This window comes from Spermophilus citellus (assembly GCF_964194105.1).
Source record: "Spermophilus citellus genome assembly, chromosome: 3".
Lineage (NCBI taxonomy): Eukaryota > Metazoa > Chordata > Mammalia > Rodentia > Sciuridae > Spermophilus > Spermophilus citellus.
Window position 1 is genome coordinate 148,376,015 of NC_138184.1, and position 21,912 is coordinate 148,397,926.

At 37.2% G+C, this 21,912-nt stretch overlaps 2 protein-coding genes across 4 annotated transcripts in view; one reads left to right on the forward strand and one right to left on the reverse strand.

Moving 5' to 3' along the window:
* The window catches only part of LOC308643867 (protein FAM221A), a 330,925-nt gene that overhangs the window by 194,889 nt on the left and 114,124 nt on the right, over positions 1 to 21,912 (reverse strand). The window lies entirely within an intron of this gene.
* Positions 1 to 21,912, forward strand: part of IGF2BP3 (insulin like growth factor 2 mRNA binding protein 3) — a 143,689-nt gene that overhangs the window by 36,007 nt on the left and 85,770 nt on the right. For both annotated transcript variants that reach the window (XM_081284228.1, XM_081284229.1), the window contains exon 3: positions 15,896 to 15,944. In XM_081284228.1, the coding sequence (XP_081140354.1) occupies positions 15,896 to 15,944 (49 nt within the window). The remainder of the gene's footprint in view (positions 1 to 15,895; positions 15,945 to 21,912) is intronic.

Here is a 21,912-nt window from a genome sequence, read left to right on the forward strand (position 1 = left end):
GCTAAGGGGATTACAACATGCATATTGTTCCCATGGAGATCTAGGAGCTGGGGATGATGGAAGAATCACCTTAAATTCTCACTTAAAACTATAATGTTAAGGGACTGAATAATTGCCTATTTTGAATTGGGCAATCTGTTAACCACTGGAGTGTATAACACTGAATAAGATAGAAGTAATTTTTCCCTTAGGGGACTTGTCTTGTTAATTAGATCTCACTGTCCTCCACTCCACCCCTCCACCCAGTTTAAATCAGTGTGTGTGTACAAGTATGTGCATATGTATGTAGTCACATTCTCCTGCCCTATCCCGAGATTTTATTTAAGGAAGTCTGTGTTGGGGGTCCTAGAATCTGCACTTTAAGCAAGCTTGTGGTGATTGTTTTTTTTTGTTGTTGTTGTTTTGGTACCAGGGATTGAACTCAGGGGCAATTGAGCCACATTGCCAGTCCTTTTTATATTTTATTTAGAGACAGGGCCTCGATAAGTTGCTGAGGCTGGCTTTGAACTTGTGATCTTCCTGCCTCAGCCTCCCAAGATGGTGGGATTACAGGTGTGAACCACCACACTGGACTCATTTTTCTTTTTTGATGGAACCCCTTTACCAGTGAGTTACATCCCCAGACCTTTTACTTTTAAATTTTGGGACACGGTCTTGCTAAGTTGCTCAGGTTGGTCCCAAGTCCCTGGAATTACAGGCATGTGTGCCAGCTCTTGTGATGATTTTAATCAAATGTAGGCTGTCCTTAGACCACACCTGCAGTGGCTTGCTTTGTAGTTGAGGAGACTGCATACTGTCTTTTCCTTTGCATGAATCCAGTATTCAGTTTACTATAATCTGGCATCCCCTTTTAACAATAATCTGGGGCCTCTGTCAATCCAATAGGTATGATTCAGTTTTTCACAGGAATCTACTAACTCAGTCTCAAGATTGCTGTATATCCTTTCTATTTTTATTGATCTTCCTTAAGACTGACTTAAAATGTGTGATTTCTTTTGCTGGACTGTAAAACCTAGGAGGAGCTGATGGCTAGATTATAATGGATTATTTCCCTTTTAATAATTTGTTTTATTATAAAACACAGGAGCTAAAAGAAGCTAGCTCTGTGATTCTACCAGCCAGAGTTTATTGCTGTATGTTGTTGGTGCTGTGTCTCTCTCTCTCCCTTATTAAGTTTGTGGATATGTGTGTGCGCGCACACACACACATGTATGTGAAAAACTTTGCCCTGCTCAAGAATATTTTTTATTGCACTAAAACTCATTTTTAAATGAGATTGTATTCTATGTTTATTTTTGTAATGTGGGGACTATTTTTTTGTATTGGGTATTGAACCCAGAGCCTTATGCATGCTAGGCAAACGCTATACTACTGAGTACACCCTTAACCCTCAAATGTTTGGATTTTTTTTTTTTTTAATGAATGCTATCATGAAATGTGCTCATTATTCTTTCACATTTGTAATGTCTCCATTAGATTTTTTTTATTGTTTTTTTTTATTGGTTGTTCACAACATTACAAAGCTCTTGACATATCATACTTCATACATTAGATTGAAGTGGGTTATGAACCCCCAATTTTACCCCAAATGTAGATTGCAGAATCACGTCGGTTACACATCCACAATTTTACATAATGCCCTATTAGTAATTGTTGTATTCTGCTACCTTTCCTATCCCCTACTATCCCCCCTCCCCTCCCCTCCCCTCCCTTCTTCTCTCCCTACCCCATCTACTGTAATTCATTTCTCTCCTTGTTTATTTTCCCATTCCCCTCACAACCTCTTATATGTAATTTTGTATAGCTATGAGGGTCTCCCTTCATTTCCATGCAATTTTCCTCTTCTCTCCCTTTCCCTCCCATCTCATGTCACTGATTAATGTTACTCTTTTCTTCCTACTCTTCCTCCCTGCTCTGTTCATATTTGCTCTCATTATATCAAAGAAGACATTTGGTATTTGTTTTTTAGGGATTGGCTAGCTTCACTAAGCATAATCTGCTCTAGTGCCGTCCATTTCCCTGCAAATTCTATGATTTTGTCATTTTTTTATTGCTGCATAGTACTCCATTGTGTATAGATGCCACATTTTTTTTATCCATTCATCTATTGAGGGGCATCTGGGTTGGTTCCACAGTCTAGCAATTGTGAATTGTGCTGCTATGAACATCGATGTGGCAGTATCCCTGTAGCATGCTCTTTTAAGGTCTTCAGGGAATAGTCCGAGAAGGGCAATAGCAGGGTCAAATGGTGGTTCCATTCCCAGCATTCCCAGGAATCTCCAAACTGCTTTCCAAATTGGCCGCACCAATTTGCAGTCCCACCAGCAGTGTACAAGTGTACCCTTTTCTCCACACCCTCGCCAGCACTTGTTGTTGTTTGACTTCATAGTGGCTGCCAATCTTACTGGAGTGAAATGGTATCTTAGGGTGGTTTTGATTTGCATTTCTCTGACTGCTAGAGATGGTGAGCATTTTTTCATGTACTTGTTGATTGATTGTATATCCTCCTCTGAGAAGTGTCTGTTCAGGTCCTTGGCCCATTTGTTGATTGGGTTATTTGTTATCTTATTGTCTAATTTTTTGAGTTCTTTATATACTCTGGATATTAGGGCTCTATCTGAAGTGTGAGGAGTAAAAATTTGTTCCCAGGATGTAGGCTCCCTATTTACCTCTCTTATTGTTTCTCTTGCTGAGAAAAAACTTTTTAGTTTAAGTAAGTCCCATTTGTTGATTCTTGTTATTAACTCTTGGGCTATGGGTGTCCTATTAAGGAATTTGGAGCCCGACCCCACAATCTGTAGATCGGAGCCAACTTTTTCTTCTATCAGACGCAGAGTCTCTGGTTTGATATCAAGCTCCTTGATCCATTTGAGTTAACTTTTGTGCATGGCGAGAGGAAGGGATTCAGTTTCATTTTGTTGCATATGGATTTCCAGTTTTCCCAACACCATTTGTTGAAGATGCTATCCTTCCTCCATTGCATGCTTTTAGCCCCTTTATCAAATATAAGATAGTTGTAACTTTGTGGATTGGTTACTGTGTCCTCTATTCTGTACCATTGGTCCACCCGCCTGTTTTGGTACCAGTACCATGCTGTTTTTGTCACTATTGCTCTGTAATATAGTTTGAAATCTGGTATCGCTATACCACCAGATTCACACTTCCTGTTTAGAATTGCTTTTGCTATTCTGGGTCTTTTATTTTTCCATATGAATTTCATGATTGCTTTATCAATTTCTACAAGAAATGCCGTTGGGATTTTGATTGGCATTGCATTAAACCTATAGAGAACTTTTGGTAATATCGCCATTTTGATGATGTTAGTTCTGCCTATCCATGAACAGGGTATATTTTTCCATCTTCTAAGATCTTCTTCTATTTCTCTCTTTAGGGTTCTGTAGTTTTCATTGTATAAATCTTTCACCTCTTTTGTTAGGTTGATTCCCAAGTATTTTATTTTTTTTGAGGATATTGTGAATGGAGGGTTTTTCCTCATTTCCGTTTCAGAAGTTTTGTCGCTGATATACAGAAATGCCTTTGATTTATACGTGTTGATTTTATATCCTGCCACTTTGCTGAATTCATTTATTAGTTCTAGTAGTTTCTTTGTAGACCCTTTTGGGTCTTCTAGGTATAGAATCATGTCATCTGCAAATAGTGATAATTTAAGTTCTTCTTTTCCAATTTTTATGCCTTTAATTTCTTTCGTCTGTCTAATTGCTCTGGCCAGTGTTTCGAGAACTATATTGAATAGAAGTGGAGATAGAGGGCATCCCTGTCTTGTTCCGGATTTTAGAGGGAATGCCTTCAACTTTTGTCCATTCAGAATGATGCTAGCCTGAGGCTTAGCATAGATAGCTTTTACAATGTCAAGGTAAGTTCCTGTTATCCCTAGTTTTTCTAATGTTTTGAACATAAAGGGATGCTGTACTTTGTCGAATGCTTTCTCTGCATCTATCGAGATGATCATATGGTTCTTATCTTTAAGTCTATTGATGTGGTGAATACATTTATTGATTTCCGTATGTTGAACCATCCTTGCATCCCAGGGATGAATCCTACTTGATCATGGTGCACAATTTTTTTGATGTGTTTTTGTATTCGATTCGCCAGAATTTTATTGAGGATTTTTGCATCTAGGTTCATTAGAGATATTGGTCTGTAGTTTTCTTTCTTTGAGGTGTCTTTGTCTGGTTTCGGAATCAGGGTGATGTTGGCCTCATAGAATGAATTTGGAAGAGCTCCCTCTTTTTCTATTTCCTGAAATAACTTGAAAAGTATTGGTATTAATTCTTCTCTAAAGGTTTTGTAAAACTCCGCTGTATACCCATCCGGTCCTGGGCTTTTCTTGGTTGGTAGTCTTTTGATGGCTTCTTCAATTTCATCCATTGATATTGGTCTGTTCAAATTGTGTGTATCCTCCTGACTCAGTCTGGGCAAATCATATGCCTTAAGAAATTTATCGATGTCTTCACTATCTTCTATTTTGTTGGAATATAGGTTTTCAAAATAATTTCTAATTGTCTTCTGTATTTCTGTAGCATCTGTTGTGATATTGCCTTTTTCATCCCGTATGTTAGTAATTTGAGTTCTCTCTCTCCTTCTCTTCGTTAGCATGGCTAAAGGTCTGTCGATCTTATTTATTTTTTCGAAGAACCAACTTTTAGTTTTGTTAATTTTTTCAATAGTTTCTTTTGTTTCAATTTCATTGATTTCCGCTCTGATTTTAATTATTTCTAGCCTTCTGCTACATTTGCTGTTGTTTTGCTCTTCCTTTTCTAGGGCTTTGAGATGAAGTGTGAGCTCATTTATTTGTTGGATTTTTCTTTTTTTGAGGCGATGAATTTTCCTCTTAAAACTGCTTTCATTGTGTCCTATAGATTCCGATATGTTGTGTCTGTATTTTCATTTATCTCTAAGAATTTTTTGATTTCCTCCTTTATGTCTTCTGTAACCCATTGATCATTCAGTAACATATTGTTCATTTTCCATGTGATGTAGGATTTTTTCCTTCCTTCTTTTATCATTGATTTCCAGTTTCATTCCATTATGATCAGATAAAATGCATGGTATTATCTCCACCCCTTTATATTTACTGAGGGTTGCCCTATGGCATAATATATGGTCTATTTTTGAGAAGGATCCATGTGCTGCTGAGAAAAAAGTATATCCATTTGATGATGGTTGATATATTCTATATATGTCAGTTAAGTCTAGGTTATTGATTGTGATATTGAGTTCTATAGTTTCTTTATTCAACTTTTGTTTGGAAGATCTGTCCAATGGTGAGAGAGGTGTGTTGAAGTCACCCATAATTATTGTGTTGTGGTCTATTTGATTCTTGAACTTGAGGAGAATTTGTTTTATGAATGTCGCAGCACCATTATTTGGTGCATAAATATTGATAATTGTTATGTCTTGTTGGTGAATGGTTCCTTTTAACAGTATATAATGACCTTCTTTATCCCTTTTGATTAACTTAGTCTTGAAATCGATTTTATTCGATATGAGGATGGCCACCCCTGCTTGCTTACGAGGACCGTGTGCGTGGTATATTTTTTCCCATCCTTTCACCTTCAACCTGTGTATGTCTTTTCCAATCAGATGTGTCTCCTGGAGGCAGCATATTGTTGGATTTGTTTTTTTAATCCATGATACCAGCCTATGTTGCTTTATTGGAGAGTTTAAGCCATTAACATTCAGAGTTACTATTGATATATGGTTTGAACTTTCATCCATGTTTGATTGTTTATCCTTTTTTTTAAAAAAAAAAATTTAGTTTGTTTCTCCATGATTATCTTTCCCCTCGCCCTCTGTCTTTATCGAGGCACTTCCCACTGATGGTTTTGGTTATTGTTTTTCATTTCTTCCTCGTGTAGTGTTTTGCTCAAAATGCTTTGCAATGCTGGTTTTCTGGCTGCAAATTCTTTTAACTTTTGTTTATCATGAAAGATCTTTATTTCGTTGTCATACCTGAAGCTTAATTTTGCTGGATACAGAATTCTTGGTTGGCATCCATTGTCTTTCAGTGTTTGAAATATGTTGTTCCATGACCTTCTTGCTTTCAGTGTCTGTGATGAAAAATCCATTGTTACCCTTATTGGTTTACCCCTGAATGTAATCTGTCTCCTTTCTCTTGTAGCTTTTAATATTTTCTCTTTGCTCTGTAAATTGGATATCTTCGTAACAATGTGTCTTGGCGTTGGTCTACTGTGATTTTGTGTGCTCGGTGTCCTGTATGCATCTTCAATTTGTATATCTGTTTCCTTTTTTATCTCTGGAAAGTTTTCTGTAATTATTTCATTCAGAAGGTTTCTCATTCCCTTGGTTTGAATCTCTGTACCTTCTTCTATCCTGATGACTCGTAAGTTTGGTTTTTTTATGTTATCCCATAACTCTTGGATGTTTTTCTCGTGTTTTTTTACCAGCCTTTCTGAGTTGGCTAGACTCTTTTCAAGATGATATATTTTGTCTTCATTATCTGACGTTCTGGCTTCTACTTGCTCCACTCTGTTAGTGATACTCTCAATTGAGTTTTTAATTTGGTTTATCGTTTCCTTCATTTCTAGAATTATTGTTTGATTATTTTTTATAATCTCTATCTCCTGATAAAGATGCTTAACTTCTTCTTTTAGCTGTTTATGTAATTCATTCTCAATGTGTTCTTTCGCTGCTTGAATTTGCTGTTTTGTATCCTCTTTAAGGTTCCATTCCATCTGTCTAAGGTGTTCCTTGAGGTCTTTATATGACCATTTTTCTGATGACTCTAGGTCATCCTGAATATTTAGGCTGTCCTGCATTGTTTGTACTCCTTTTCTTCCTTGCTTCTTGAAGCTGCTCATGTTGCTTCTTGTTCTGTTTGACTGCTGAGTTACTGTTTACTCCTATAAATTTATTTGATGCTTGGGAGGAAAGGTATTAGAAGGGAAGGGAAGAAGTCACTAAAGAGAATGAGAGTAGGCAGGTAGAATTCAAGGAAGGGGGGATAAGAAAAATGAAAAGACAAAGAATAACGAAATAGGAACTAAAAAAAGAAAAAAAATTTAAAAAAATAATAATAATTAAAAAAAATTAAAATTAAAATTTGAAGAGAAAAAAGAAAAAGAAAGAAAAAAAGAAAAAAAAATAAACAAAAAAAAAAACGAGATAGAAAAATGAAGATGAAAGGAAAACCCAAATTAAAAAAAAAAAATGCCATCTTAGAGTTTGATTAACTTCTCTTCCAGTAGGTGGCGCTGTGCCCACCAGTTCAAGTTTCTCCTGTCAGTACGCGGGAACCAATCACTGTGCAGCAGCTCCTCCCAGACTGGGCGAGTCTCCAATCCTGAGTGCCTAGGGCCTCCTCTTGTGTCTAGTCACTTCCCACTTTTCCTCTAGCCAGGCCCCACTCACCAGAATACTGGCTACACGCCAGGTCTGCTGCTCCTGGGAGCCCTGTTTTCATGAATAACTGGGCACACTCTTCCCGTTTGCCATTCCCTCAAACCCTAAGTTTGTAGAGCTTGGGGCTGAGAATCCTCAGCGGATTTTACTTGCCCTCCAGTATCCACTTCCCTGTAGCTGGTGCAAGAGACCTCAGCAGTCAGCCCTGGTGGGAGCGGTAGTTCCGCGCCGCGTGTCCCGAACCACCTCTGATTCCCTCGGGCTGGCTGTAGCACTCACGGGAGAGCTGGGAGGGGCCCTTACGGGAGAGCTGGGAGGGGCCCTTAAGGTTTCCTGGATGTGTGGAGAGGGAAGGCTAGGGGATCACACACCTGTAGCTGCAGGTTTCAATGAAGTTATCTCCTCCGTAGCAGTCTGATGACGTCAGTTCTCTGCCATCGTGGTGTCTCTTGCAAATGGCGACAGTTCGTTTCCCTTTGCCGGGCGACCAATGCAACGGGTGGGTCCTTACTGTCTCTCCCAAGCCCCGTTTCAAACCTGTGGCCACTACTTATGAAGGCTCGGTAGGCATTTAACTCCGTATAATGAGAAGGGCTAATCAGTTGTTTCAGCCGGATGGATTAATGCTGATTTACAGCTGTTTGTCTCATCTTTTCAGACGCGGGGGCGGGGGCGCGGAGCACGGAGCGGCTTACTCACTTCCCGCAGCCATCTTCCTCTTCTCGCTATTTCGGGATGATGGTGGGGCGCTTCTCTGCTCCCTCCGGTGTGTCTCAGCCTCGGGCTCCCGCGCCTCGCTCCACCGCGGCCTCCACAGCCCGTCTCCATTAGATTTTGTTACATATATTATAATTTAGTGAATGTCTTTTTACCTGGGTCTCTAGATTCTTCCTAGTTTTCCCTGTTTATAAGATAAATCTTTGAGCATGTTACATAAGGAAATGATGTAAGAATGAATCCTTGAGTTATAGGTAATACCTCTTGTCAGAGGATTTGGTAAGATATTGCCTAATCAGCCATGAGGCAAAGTTATACCAAGTAGCAGTGGTCCGTTAATACTCCTACTTAGAGTATTAACCTTCTCAAAATTGAAGTTGATTTTTTTTTTTAAAGAGCTAATTCTTAACTGTATAAAATAAGAAGGGATATATATAACTACCTTGTAACAGTATTGTATTTATCCAAACTGAACAAATTCCTCTGGGGCATTTGAGCTGGAATAACGGTTTGTAGCCAGTAGGGAGTGCCACCAAGTGGCAGGTCAGAGAGTCCACATTGTACTGCTCTTGTCTCTACGTGGTATGGCTTTTTACTTGAGAATGAGCAGTTCAAATGTGGATCTTGTATTACAATCCTTGGCATAAGAAAATTAGGCAAAGAGGAACAATATACAAGTTAGGCTTGGTTTTCTCCTCCTGCCTTCAGGCTTGTTAGCAGTGTTAGCTCACTGTCTGAGCCTCAGTATCTTTCATGTATGAAGTGGGAAAGAGTCCCACTTGATTCTTATAAGTGTTGGTAGAAAGAAAGGGGTGAGACAGAGAAATAAGATAAAGAAAATGTACTTTCAGTACTTGAAGTTGATTTGAATGAAAGGTTCCAAGGCTTGAGTTGGAATTTCACATGAAATAACTAGATTCACAGTACCTGAATGCCTGTGTATACAGTTTTCATAAACTCTCAAAGCAGAGGAGTAGTTCAGTTTTCAGTATAATTGCCTTTCTTCTTCCTTTCTTGGTGTAAATATACAGGTTGAGTTGGGGTTGATGAACTCTTATTTGGTTGGTGGTATTTTTGGTTGGTGGGTTTTTTTTTTGTTTTGTTTTTTTTGTGGTACTGGGGATTGAACCCAGGGCCTGCCTTATGCATGCGAGGCAAACACTCTACCAACTGTACTATATCCCTAGCCTGAGGATCCCTTATTTGAAGTGTTTGGGACCATGAATGTTTTGGATTTAGGACTTTTTAAAATTTTAGAATATTTGTGTACATACATAATGAGTTATCTTGGGTAGGGGACCCAGGTCTAAACACAAAATTTGGTTTTCATATATACCTTATATACATAGGTCGAAAGTAATTTTATACAATATTTTCAGTACATTTGTTTTGACTGACCCATCACATGAGGTCAGATGTGGAAATTTCCACTTTTGGTGTCGTGTTAGGCGCTTAGTGCTCAAAAAAAAAAAAAAAAGATTTTAAAGTGTTTCAGATTTGAGGTTAGAGACACTCCACCTGAATAACTTTGTCCATTATATTGAATTTGAATAGTAGATTGTAGTATATAAATTATGACTGTTAGGTTTAAAGACAAGGGGTGGGCTGGGGATGTAGCTAAGTGGTAGAACACTTGCCAAGCAGGTGTGAAGCCCTGGGTTTGATCCTTAGCACCACATAAAAATATATAAAGATATTGTGTCCATCTACAACTTAAAAAAAAAATTAAAGCCAAGGGGTAAAGTGAAAATTTTTGCTTAGGATTAGCATATCTTTTTACCTTGAATATAACTTGCAATTTGTACTTTAAAAAAAAATACTTTTATTTCATTTTTTATATGTGGTGCTGAGGATTGAACCCAGGGCCTTGCTCGTGCTAGGTGAGCGCTGTACTGCTGAGCCACTATCCCAGCCCACAATTTGTACTTTTCACTGAGTTTTTTTTTAATATTCTTTTTTTTTTTTTTTTTTTTTTTTTAAGAGAGAGTGGGTGGGGAGAGAGAGGGGGGGAGAGAGAGAGAGAGAGAATTTTAATATTTATTTTTTAGTTTTCGGCGGACACAACATCTTTGTTTGTATGTGGTGCTGAGGATCGAACCCGGGCCGCACGCATGCCAGGCGAGCACTCTACTGCTTGAGCCACATCCCCAAACCCCTCACTGAGTTTTTTTGATGTGGTTATGTTGTTGGTTGGATTATAAGTGAAATCGGTAAGACTTAGTATGGTTAAGAGGACACACTTCTTCAGAGCCAGAATGCCCAGAGGTGGATTCTGACCCTGTCACTAATAAGCTTGTGTTCACAAACAAATTAAATTACTTTTGGCTTTGTTTGCTACTCTATACAATTCTGTGAAAGTTAAATAAGAATAAACAAAGCTTTTTTTTTGTTTGTTTATATTCTTTTTTACGCCAGTTTTCAATTTTACCAGTGGAAGAAAAGATGGAAATATCAAAGACTTTCAGTAAAACCCTGGTAACCTAAAATTTGAATTAGAAATAATCAGTATTAAATGCATGTTTTACTTTTGTTCCAAACAAATTGCATTTCCTAGCCCTGGCTTTGAAGCAATGGCCAATCCAGTAGGATGAACAACTCTAGTGACAAGATTATAGTTTCTGTATACTTATAGCATACAGAAGTATACTGTATACTTCTAGTGCTCCATAGATAAAGCTGACTGCAGATGGGGGCAAAGGATGTAAAAGTTCAACCTGAAATATCATAGCAGAAAGCAAAATAGCCCTCAAATTGTAGTCATGTAGAAAGATGTTGGAGGCAACACAACAAGGCCATTTACTGGCCAAAGATGGGGGAGGTCGAGCATCAAAAAGAATTAGTGCAATGGGTTAATATATACAGTATTTATGAGTCTGTGATTTCATGAGACTGAAAAAAACTAAAATGCTTGATTACCTTTGGACAATGCCAGGACACTAAGTTATATTCTGAAAAGAAAGAATGATGTCTTTGGATCTTTCTTTCTTCAGTACTGGGCATTAAACCCAGGGGTAGTCTACCACTGAGCTATATCCCCAGCCCCTTTTATTTTATATGTTGAGACAGGGTCTTGCTATGTTGGTCCTTGCAAAATTGCTGAGGTTAGCCTCATCCTCTGAAATAGCTGGCATTACATGTGTGTGCCACCACATCTGGCTCCTTTTTAATTCTTCTTTTGAGACAGGTCTTGCTAAGTTGTCTGGGCTGGCCTTGAATTTGTTATCCTGTCTCAACCTCCAGACTTGCTGGGATTACAGGTGTGCATCACTGTGCCTGGCTGGACTCCTTGAAGTTGAGACAGAGACGAGGATTTGTCCATTAAAGGAGAATTAAATATTAATCAATTGAAGAAATTGTATTTGGTGTTATTGAGAGGCAGTGGAAACTGTAGCAGTGGGGCTTTGTTGGAGGAAGTAGGTCACTAGAGGCATGCTTTAGAGGGCATGTGTCATCCCTGGCACCTGGCTTACATGTGCTCTTACTTGCTCTCTGGTTCTTGGACACATTGAGAAAGCAGCTTTACTGTACCATACCCTTCCGCCTTGATGCAATATGTAAAATCCAGAATTAGATAATAGGGTTTATTACCTGGGATTGCCAAATAGATGGCAAGAAAACAGAGTAGGGAAACTCTTGTATTAAATAAACCTAAAAGACATGTCAGTTTCAAGCATATGAGCATCTTGAGATCTTGATAAGTATTTTTTCCAATTTATTTATTCATATCAGGCATTTGAGAATAAACATTGAACATCTGATAACAGAGATTACCAGAAACTCCTTGTTAGGTACAATAGTAGATTTGTAGTTATGTTGAAATAAGGTCCTTATCACAGTTACTTAATTTATTTCAGCATGATCTGATACGTAAATAGGACATGTTGACCGAGCTATAAGTATAGAATCAACAAGATCCAGATAATTGATAATTGAAGCTGGTAATGGATATATGGATGCTCATTTTACTAGTTTTTCTACTTTACCAATTTGAAAATTTATAGAAAATCAAATTCCATCAATTAGTAAACTTTGGTTTGGTACTGAGGACTGAACCCAGGGGCACTTTACCTCTGAGCTTCATCCCCATCCTTTATTTTTTATTTTGAGACAGGTCTTGCTAAGTTGCTAATGGTCTCACTAAATTGCTGAGGCTGTCTTTGAACCTGTGATTCTCCTGTCTCAGTCTCCTGATTGGGATTATTGATGTGAGCCACCATATTCAGCAATTACTAAAGAACTTGAAGATGCTCTTTAGAATCTACATGAGATTCTCTATTGGCTCTTTATCTTGTAATTAAATCTGCTTTAATAAATAACTTATTGAATTTTTATGGTAACTAATATTCAAGCATGGTTAGGCATTCTGTTTTATTTGTGGTGCTGGGGATGAACTCTAAAATCTTCTGCATGCTAGGCAGGTGCTGTCTCATAGAGCTATACTCCCAGACCCACAGTAAACCTTTAAAAAAATAATTTTGTCTGTTAGTCTGAGAACTTTAATCCCATTTTTCCCTCAAGAGAGAAAATCCTTAAATTTCCTTATGATTCCAAATGATTAATTAATTTATAAATAGATTATGTTGGCTTTTTTCTTTAAGTAATGCAACTACTTCAATAATTCAGTTTTTTTCTCCCTCAAACCTAAGTGCAGCAGTTGTTTTCCTCACTTTATAAGCTGCAAGAAAAACCACTGGAAATGTTTCTTGATGGTGGATCCATGAATCTTGTGATTTTTTTTTCTTTCCCTTCTATGTATTATAACAGATTTTATCAATAGAGTGCTTATCAGGTGTCAAGCACTATTCTAGACTCTGAATGCAACAGTGAGCAAGATAGTCTAATTTACTCCCTGTTGTTAAGGAGTATGCAGCCTGCTTATTTGTGTTACAGGTGCAGGTGAAACACTATTTTGTTGATGGTTGAATTGAGCTTTAATAATTTAATAATGTAGTGGAAACAGTCAATTAAAACATCAATATTTATTGTTTTGACTTCTAAATATTTAAATCAAATCTAAATAAAACCTAGTTCTAAAAGCTCAGGTGGGAGGTGGTAGAGAAGTGGGTGATAGTGTTTAACTAATGGTATACAGCCAACTTGATAAGCACAGGGGTGGGATAGAGTTTCTCAAGTCCTCTCCATAGCAGAAGTTCATATTTTTGTGCTCTGTGAGTACCATTTATGCCATAGGTTGGTTCGTTTTCATGTTGAGTCTTCTGGGTTTTGTACTGATAAGAGTGGAGCAGAGGAATCAGAGGTAAAATTGTGAGATTAGTTTCTGGGCAAATGGAATTCTAGATGTCAGAACACTAACTGTATGGAATTAGTTTTTATGTTTGTCTAAAATGGAACTTGAGAGAATCAGATAATGGAAACTGGACAACCATATAAGGGAACTAGTTATTCTGGAGTAACTTCAAGTAAATAAATGTTGAATGTACACTTTGAAGAATGAGTAGAAATTCCTTGGAAAATAGAGCTAATGCATTCCTTTTAATGTTACAAAAAGAATATCTTATTTAAAGAATTTCCTGAAAGCCCTGAGAAGTTATTTGTTTTTGTAATATGAATAATCATCTGCTAATTGACCTCAATTCAGCATGTATATTTGTGTTTTGGGGGGAAAGTTTTGTATTCCCCAAATTTGAGTTTAATAGGGGTGAATACTTAATTTTTTAAAACTCTACTTCCTATCCTTATGGTGTCAGATGCTTGATTAAAATAGATGAGTAATTGCGTATGTGTAGCAAATGATTCTTATATCCTTAGTTACCCCGAGTAAATATTTACACAGTGTGAGTAACTTTTATGTCAGCTAAAATAATATATAACAGTTCTGAAATCTGTATGTTGGAACATTTTTTTGTTAGGGTGTACTTTTAAGCTTTTTATAGAAAATTAGTCCCTGTCCCACAGTATTTACAATTATGAACACTTGAGTTATTTTTATACAAATCTAAACTAGTATTTAATCTGCAAATTCTAAGTAGATGGTTTTATTTATTTTTTTATTGTTTTCCTTCCTTAGATTGATACTCCCTTTACCGTTTCTTTGGTAGACTGCTCCTTGATGATTTGCTTTGTTTTGCTTTGTCATAAAAATGATTTCATAGTGGTTCTCCCTTTCCTCATCCTTTTTATGATTGCAAATAGGGTGCCCCTGAATTTGGTTCATCTATATTTTCCTTGGCATTTCAGATGAATAGGTAGCAGCTGCAGCATTTATTCTTTTGCTTTTGGGGAAAGGGAAGAGGCAAAGAACTAGGTTGTGACTTTAGTGTAAACTGGTGTTTTGCTGTGGAACTTGAAAAACATGAATTATTTGACCTGGAAAGGGAAATTCACTGTAGTTGTTAAATTTTATAAGTTGAAGAAGTCTAATTTTTCACCTGATGTCAAATTTCATTGTTAGGTTTTTTTGGGGGGTGGGGGAGGTGGGGGTGGGTGCTGGGGATTGAACCCAGGGCCTTGTGCATGCTACCAACTGAGCTATATCTCCAGTCAGGGTGTTTGTTTTTTAATATTTTTTTTTAGTTGTCAATGGGCCTTTATTTTATTTATTGATACATGGTGCTAAGAATTGAACCCAGTGCTGGACACATGCTAGGCAAGCGCTCCACTGAGCCACAACTCCAGCCCCCTGTCAGATTTTATTGTTATTTTTATTATTTTATTTTTTAAGATGATATTTAATGTGGTCAGAGAGGCCTGATTCCACAAAATTTTTATTGGTTTTAATAGATAACTAAAACTTCTTACTTACTCCTTACTACTAAGGGGCTATGGGTATGTGGCATCTCTAGTACAGTCTCACATAATTGTATGTGTGAATGTAGGCATTTGGATTAAGGTGGGGTTTCTTAACATTTTTCTCTACTATGGACTCTTGGCAGTCTGAAGCCTATACAACTCTTCTTAGGATCTTTTTAAATGTATGAAATATATAGGGATTATAAAGGAAACAAATAACTTTGAAATACAGTTAGCAAGCTTTTTTCCCCCTAAATATTTATTTTTTAGTTTTAGGTAGATACAATATCTTTATTTTACATTTATGTGTTGCTAAGGATCGAACCCAGTGCCTCGTGCATGCTAGGCGAGCACTCTACCACTGAGCTACAACTCCAGCCCCATAGTTAGCAAACTTAAAACTCAGTAATATTGTGCTTAATGTTAAGTAACAAGTTCTAGCAATCTTATTTGCATCTTACCGCAGTAAGTGGAGATATTTAAGGATTCCCAATAACTTAATGTGACACGAAAATATCTGATTTATATTGATATTAAAATTACATGTATTATAATTCCATGACTTATTATTATATTCATAATTGAAGACAGTGTTAAATTTTTGTCAGGGGGTAGTGAAAATATGTGATTCTCACCCCCTTGTTCCCAATTTTGAGTTCCCTGAATTCTATTCATGTCTTGGCTGTGATCTCAGAATAAAAACATCTGAACTTTGTGTCCTGTGAGGCTTAATTTTAGGAGAAAGTGTTTGAACTTTGAATGTAGTCATCCAACAAAATGTTTTTCAAACATTTTTTATGCTAGTTTTAGTGACTTTTAAAATGTCATAATAATCCAATAATGCCAGATCCCCAAATGGTCTCAATATGCATCTTGCAATTAACTTTTTCATTGGGCTACATTTTCTCATTATATGTTGGTGAATAGTTAATAAGATATTGGTATTTCGTACAGTTTCTAAACTTCCATGTTGGCTGTTAATGTCATTTGCTTTTGTGTTTTTCTTAAATTTTTTTTTTTTTGTTTTGTTTTAATTCTTCTGCAGGATTCGGAAACTTCAGATAAGAAATATCCCGCCTCATTTACAGTGGGAGGTAAGAATTTCTATATTTGAATTTAAGATCCAAGTATCAAAGTCTACTGCTGTTAGTTTTTTCAGGGTTTTTTCTCCTTCCTTCAATTCTCGGGTATGCTATAACACAAAATCCTTCTCTTACGGCCTGTGTCTTGATGTGAGTTTTTCTTCCTAATGATATGGTATATCTTTTACAAGTCTGTCTTGGAAATTAAAAAAAAAAAAAAAAAAGAAAGTTGACATAGTCTTGAATTACCAGGTTATCTTCCTCATTCCATCTGGGCAGGATCTTGTTGGTTTGAGTTTTTCCTAGTGAGTTTGTCAGTTGTATTAAACTACGAAGTCCCTCATGGCAATTTTTTAAAAAGATGAGTAGTGCTACCTTCACTTTATTTTGAAATGTTATTCTGCTTCCTTTTGCTCAGATGGTGGCACTGTAGTGATGATGTATAAACACAAACTATGTAGCAGAGTTGAATAGCCTGTGTCAGCATCTACTAAAGCATTGTAAGGATGTCATGGTGAGAATTTGAGGCAATAGTAGATGAAGAGATCAAAGAAAATGTCAGTTGACTCTTCCAGATGATGGATTCTGCAAGTTCTTAAAACCTGCCTTAGAGAAGGTGCTGCAGGGAAACTTCTCAGCTTTTATGTATTTCAAATATAAAAATCAAAAAGTAACTAGTTTTGTGTGTTTCAGATCAGTCTTCTGAAGTGACATGTGATGGGTCACTAAACCAGAGCACTTAGAAAAATCAAAGTATGATTAAAAAGGTTCTTTGAGTTGAGGAATGAAGGTCTACAGTTTGATTCCCCAAGGTCCTTCAGTTGGTAACAAATAATTTGTGCTCAGAATATTTTAAGCAATGTTATTTTCTGAATAATTTTATTGCATTTCATCTTTGCAGGAAAGGATTAGTTTTTTGGTATATGCTAAATGTTTCAAGTTATTCTATGTATTAAAAATAAGTCACTGTTTCCATCTACAAAGGATACAAGATTAAATTCCTACATTTTCCTGTTTTAGATTGTTTGCTTGGGGCATTTAGTAGCTTGGGGATTGGGTCCCCAAATCTGGTGTTATGGTATCAAGATTAGCAGTTTGATACCCTTATTTGAGGATGATCCATATTAAATATGGTTTCAAATGTGATTTAGTATGATATTCTGTTCAAGAATTACATGTAATATAATGTACTTTTAATGAAATAGTCTAATAGTTGCAGCCAATGTTAGGTAAGTTATTAGTACGTTAGCCTTTCTGTTACAGGCTAATGGCAGAGTTTTCTTTTAATTCTTTCATAGTATCTATTCAGATTTGTGGCTTCTCAAGCTTTTCCCTCATTCAGGGTAAAATCTAATCTAAGTAAGAAAAACAAACCTTTATTTGCTGAACTTAATTTTTCTTAACTTTCATTGTTTGTTATACCTTCTCCATAGTCCTTTGAGGTATCACCAGTTGGTGACATTTTCATTTTCAAATGGGAAAATGTGGGCAAAAAGATTAAAATAATTAAGGAAGAACACAGAAAAAGCTTGCAACTAGATTTTGGAACTCTTCACCATTGATCTCCTTTTAAATATTCATTAATTGTTTGATATATTGATTAACAAAAGGAAATTTATTAAGGACCTGTAAGGAGTGGGATGAACTTGTGTTTCCTTTTATTGAAGACTTGAATGAATACCATTTATTATTTCTTTTTGGAGAAGGGCCACTTTATATATCATTATTTATACCATTATAGTGGGTATGCTGGCTGTCTTGGGCCTAAGCCTTACTGTAGACTGTGGTAATTTTGCACTTAGAGTTCCAGATTCCTATTACAATGGAAGGATTAGGCTTTGAATCCACTGATTAATTTTAGGATCACAGAAAGAGGAACAACCAGACATTATGTACCTCCTGACTTGATGGAGTAGAAAATACATAGCACCATAGACAAAATATTCTTGCCTCAAAAAGGGGTTTGACTGGATTCTGTTTTCATTTAACTTGGATTTTACAAGAAATATGGATGTTGGAGGGACAGATTAAATGATGCCTTGAAGAAACAAATAGCCAAATTTAGAATGTGGGACATTCCACAGGACAAATGATACTGTTTTGCAGATAAGAAGAAGCATGAAAAAGGAAAGAGGACTTAATAAGATTTAGGAAGTTAAAAAAGCAAGCACTTGCCTTTAGTGAGTCACTTGTGAACAGTGTAAATAGGCCTGTGGAACAGCTTGGAGTACCTGGAAGAAGCCTTATAGTGTTATTTTGTAGGAAACATTGTAGCTTTGGGGGTCAGTCTTGAAATTATATTCTGGCTCTGCTACTTTCTAGTTGGGTGGTCTAGTTATATGATTTCTGAACAGGTTTTTAAAATTCTTTGCGCTTCATTTTCCTCATTTCTTTTTTTTTAATATTTTTTTTTTAAGAGAGAGCGAGAGAGGAGAGAGAGAGAATTTTTAATATTTATTTTTTAGTTCTCAGCGGACACAACATCTTTGTATGTGGTGCTAAGGATTGAACCCGGGCTGCACGCATGCCAGGCGAGCGCGCTACCGCTTGAGCCACATCCCCAGCCCCATTTTCCTCATTTCTAATGTAGCCTCCTCATTAGGTTACATTGAACACTAAATAGGATTATGCGTGCTATTGCTCTTAAAACAGTGCAGTGCTGAGAAGAACAGCTTACGAATAGGAGAGTGCATGTCCTCTCTCTCTCTCTCTCTCTGCCCTCCTGCTTCTTAGTCTCCTAGTTCTTTCTATCTACAGAAACTGACAGGGAATAGCTGGGAAAGGTGAACAGTGCAAAGAGTCCTACCTCAGCATCACAAAGCCCAAGAGTGGATCTGCAATTGAGAGCTTAGTGGATACTAATAATTTTGGTACCCAAAGTTCTAACCTAGAAGTGGAAGATGACCCCCCTCATCATTCTGCTGGTCATCATAAGCCATTTTCTGTGAGGTCACTACTGGGACTACAGAATCTGGGACCACACAGAAACACATGTGAGATTACAGCGCTGCTTTAAGATTTGTAACTGGACAGTTTACTTTATACCACTGTTATCTTTACTTTGGTCCTCGTCATCATTATTACTATTATTCTGGGGATAGAATCCAGGGCCTCACACATGATAGGCAAACATTCTACTGCTGAGCTTCCCTGTCAACCCCACTTCTGTTTCTCATCATCTTTAAATGACCAAGTATTGAGAAGGGGACTCCTCAAGTTCTCTGGGTAGTGTATCCATACTGTGTGCATTCAGCAAGTGCTAAATGGTTTCTAACCATTTAGTTTTGAATGATGGTAAATCATTTTTGGACACTGGATTGACTGAATGTTTCTCTACTCAAGTGTTTATGGCAGATAAAGATATGATATGAGGAAACTAATTTTTTGAAGGATCTTTTGAGAATTAGGAAGGTTTGTTTATCACCAAATGTGTGGAATGTAGATGGGAAATTGGAGAAAACTTTGTTCTTTACACTTTTGCCTGGGGAACTTGGGTAGATTTGTAGTCGGGCCTGTGACTCATACCTGTAATCCCAGTTGCTCAGGGGGCTGAGGCAGAAGGATTGCCAAATTGAACAACCTGGACAACTTAGTGAGACCCTGTCTTGAAAGGAAAAAGGCTGGGGATAAAAATCAAAAGCTCAGTGGTAGATCACCCTAAGTTTAACCCCTAACTACCCCACCACCCAACAAAAGAATCGATTGTTGTATATGAAGGGAGCCCCTCCTTCATTAAACACCATGCTTGGGGCAGGGGTGATAAAGGCCTAGTAAAACATTGAACTTTAAACATGTGCGATGGTCCTTTTTCTTTCAGCCTACTCAACTTCTAAGTGGGTCCCATTTTCTAAATTTAAGGAATATCTTTCTTTATATTAAAAAAAATAATAAAAATAAAAACTCAATATTCTAGAAAAAAAATTTTCTCTAATCTTATTATCTCACTATTATTGTCTACTAAGAATAATAAAGATTCCTAATAAGTACTCAGTGAAATGCCTGAGGCCATACCACCTTTGAACTGTATGACCCATTAACTATGTAAATAAAGTAACTCAATAGAGTAACTAAAGAGCAACAACACTGTCTTGGGGTCAGTGACAGAAGCAGATGGAGTGATGTTTCCAGAGTTCACATTTAGGGAAAACTATGTGAGGTATGGGTGGTCACACCTGTATTGTAAGATTTTTATCTGCTGATGGGGCCCTGATGTTGCCCATGACTGAAATGACTCTATTTCCAAGACAAAGATTTGAATATGTGGCCTGACAAGTACTTAATAGGGATGCATTTTATATAATCTCCCTTTTGCTGGAAAATACAGAGTGTTCTTTGGCTTTATCTGAACACATAGATATTTAATTTTTCCTGGATTTAATTGAACTTGAAAGACAAATATGTTAGGAAAAAAATCTGAAAGGGTTTTAGCACCGTAAGTTTTTTCTTTAATATGTGTTGTGTGGTGTGATTAAGGAAGTGAAAGTTGCCTTTTGGGCCCAACAGTAGAATAAGGGGGATTCTTTATAGTTGAAGTATCTTCCGGGTGTATACTGACTGATGGTTTAGGCTCTGCTTCTTGACATGGGAGGTAAGCAACTGGTATACTAACAATGAAACACCCAAAGGTCCAGGAGAAAATTGCAGTATAAAATATTGCTTGCTGCCCCCACCCAAGAGCAGAGTTATCTTAATCTATTTTGTCCCATTGTCCCAGATGTGGAACATCTATAAAACCTTAAACTGAGCAACACATGTTAACCTATTGAGTGCAAATATTGAAAACTTGGAACTTAATGGGTTAATGATCTTTTAAAAGTCTTTTTGGTGCTTCTTTCTGTGCTTGAAGCAATTTATGCAACTAAGTGGATTTTATAGGAAATCTTAAAAGCCTCTTCTTCTTTAGGGCCCTAGAATTGCCCTAACAGAATACTTCTGTATTTGACGTTACCTTTAAATCCAGAGCCTAAAAACCAGTTCAGAGAAAGTTGACTTCTACAGTATTAAAACACCCTTGGCTTTCTTTTTACAGTTAAAAACAGTTAATTCTTCCCTAGTGTGGTGTAGGGAGTGTTACATGAATATCAAGATGTCCTAGGAAAGGGCAGCAGAGTCTTCCTGAGAGTCACCCTCACATCAGCCACCCACTCTGGCTAAAACCCAAGGGTACTGGAAAGATGCCCACATTTCAGGCCAAATCAAAACACATGTTCTATATAAGGTAGAAACCTTAGAAAATGATCATCTTCATGTGAGATGAAGCAAGTACTTATAATGAGAGATTATGTCATCCACACTGAATTTAGAATATTACTTAACGAGGATGAGTTGTAGAGGTCATGAATTTATATAAGATTAATAACGGCTTCTTAAGGTTGGTAACATCTCAAGGATGTCTATTTCCTGTCTATGTGAACTCTGACTATAGGAAAAAAGACTGACTGCAGGAGACCTCCCTTCTAAGGAGGTCAGGCTATACTATTAAGAGTAGAAATAGCAATGTCAGTAAGCCAGGCTCTGGCAGAAAAAGGGAAACTGAGGGGACCTTATTTAAGAAAAATAAGGAAAATAGTGATGCCATGTTATCTATTTTGGTGGTGGTGGGGAATAATACCATAGTTAATATAAAATAGCTCAGAGAGGAAATACAGAGAGAAGACTATCTTGGGTTGGGGTTCAGTGGGGTGACTTTCAAGTGAAGAGATTAGGACGGGGTCTACGGAGGACGTTGCCCTCTGTAAAGATAGGACCTGTCATTCTGTCCAAGTGCAAATTGCTTTTCCGTGCTGTGGTCAGTTGTTAGCTGTTTCACGATGGTTATAGGAATTAATGCTAGCTAGAAAGTGCATGAGACAGAGCATTAAAATTTTTTTAAGTGGTAGATGGACACCCTTTATTTTATTCATTTTATGGGGTACTGAGGATTGAACCCAGTGCCTCACATGTGCTAGGCAAGCACTCTATCAACTAAGCTACAGCCCCA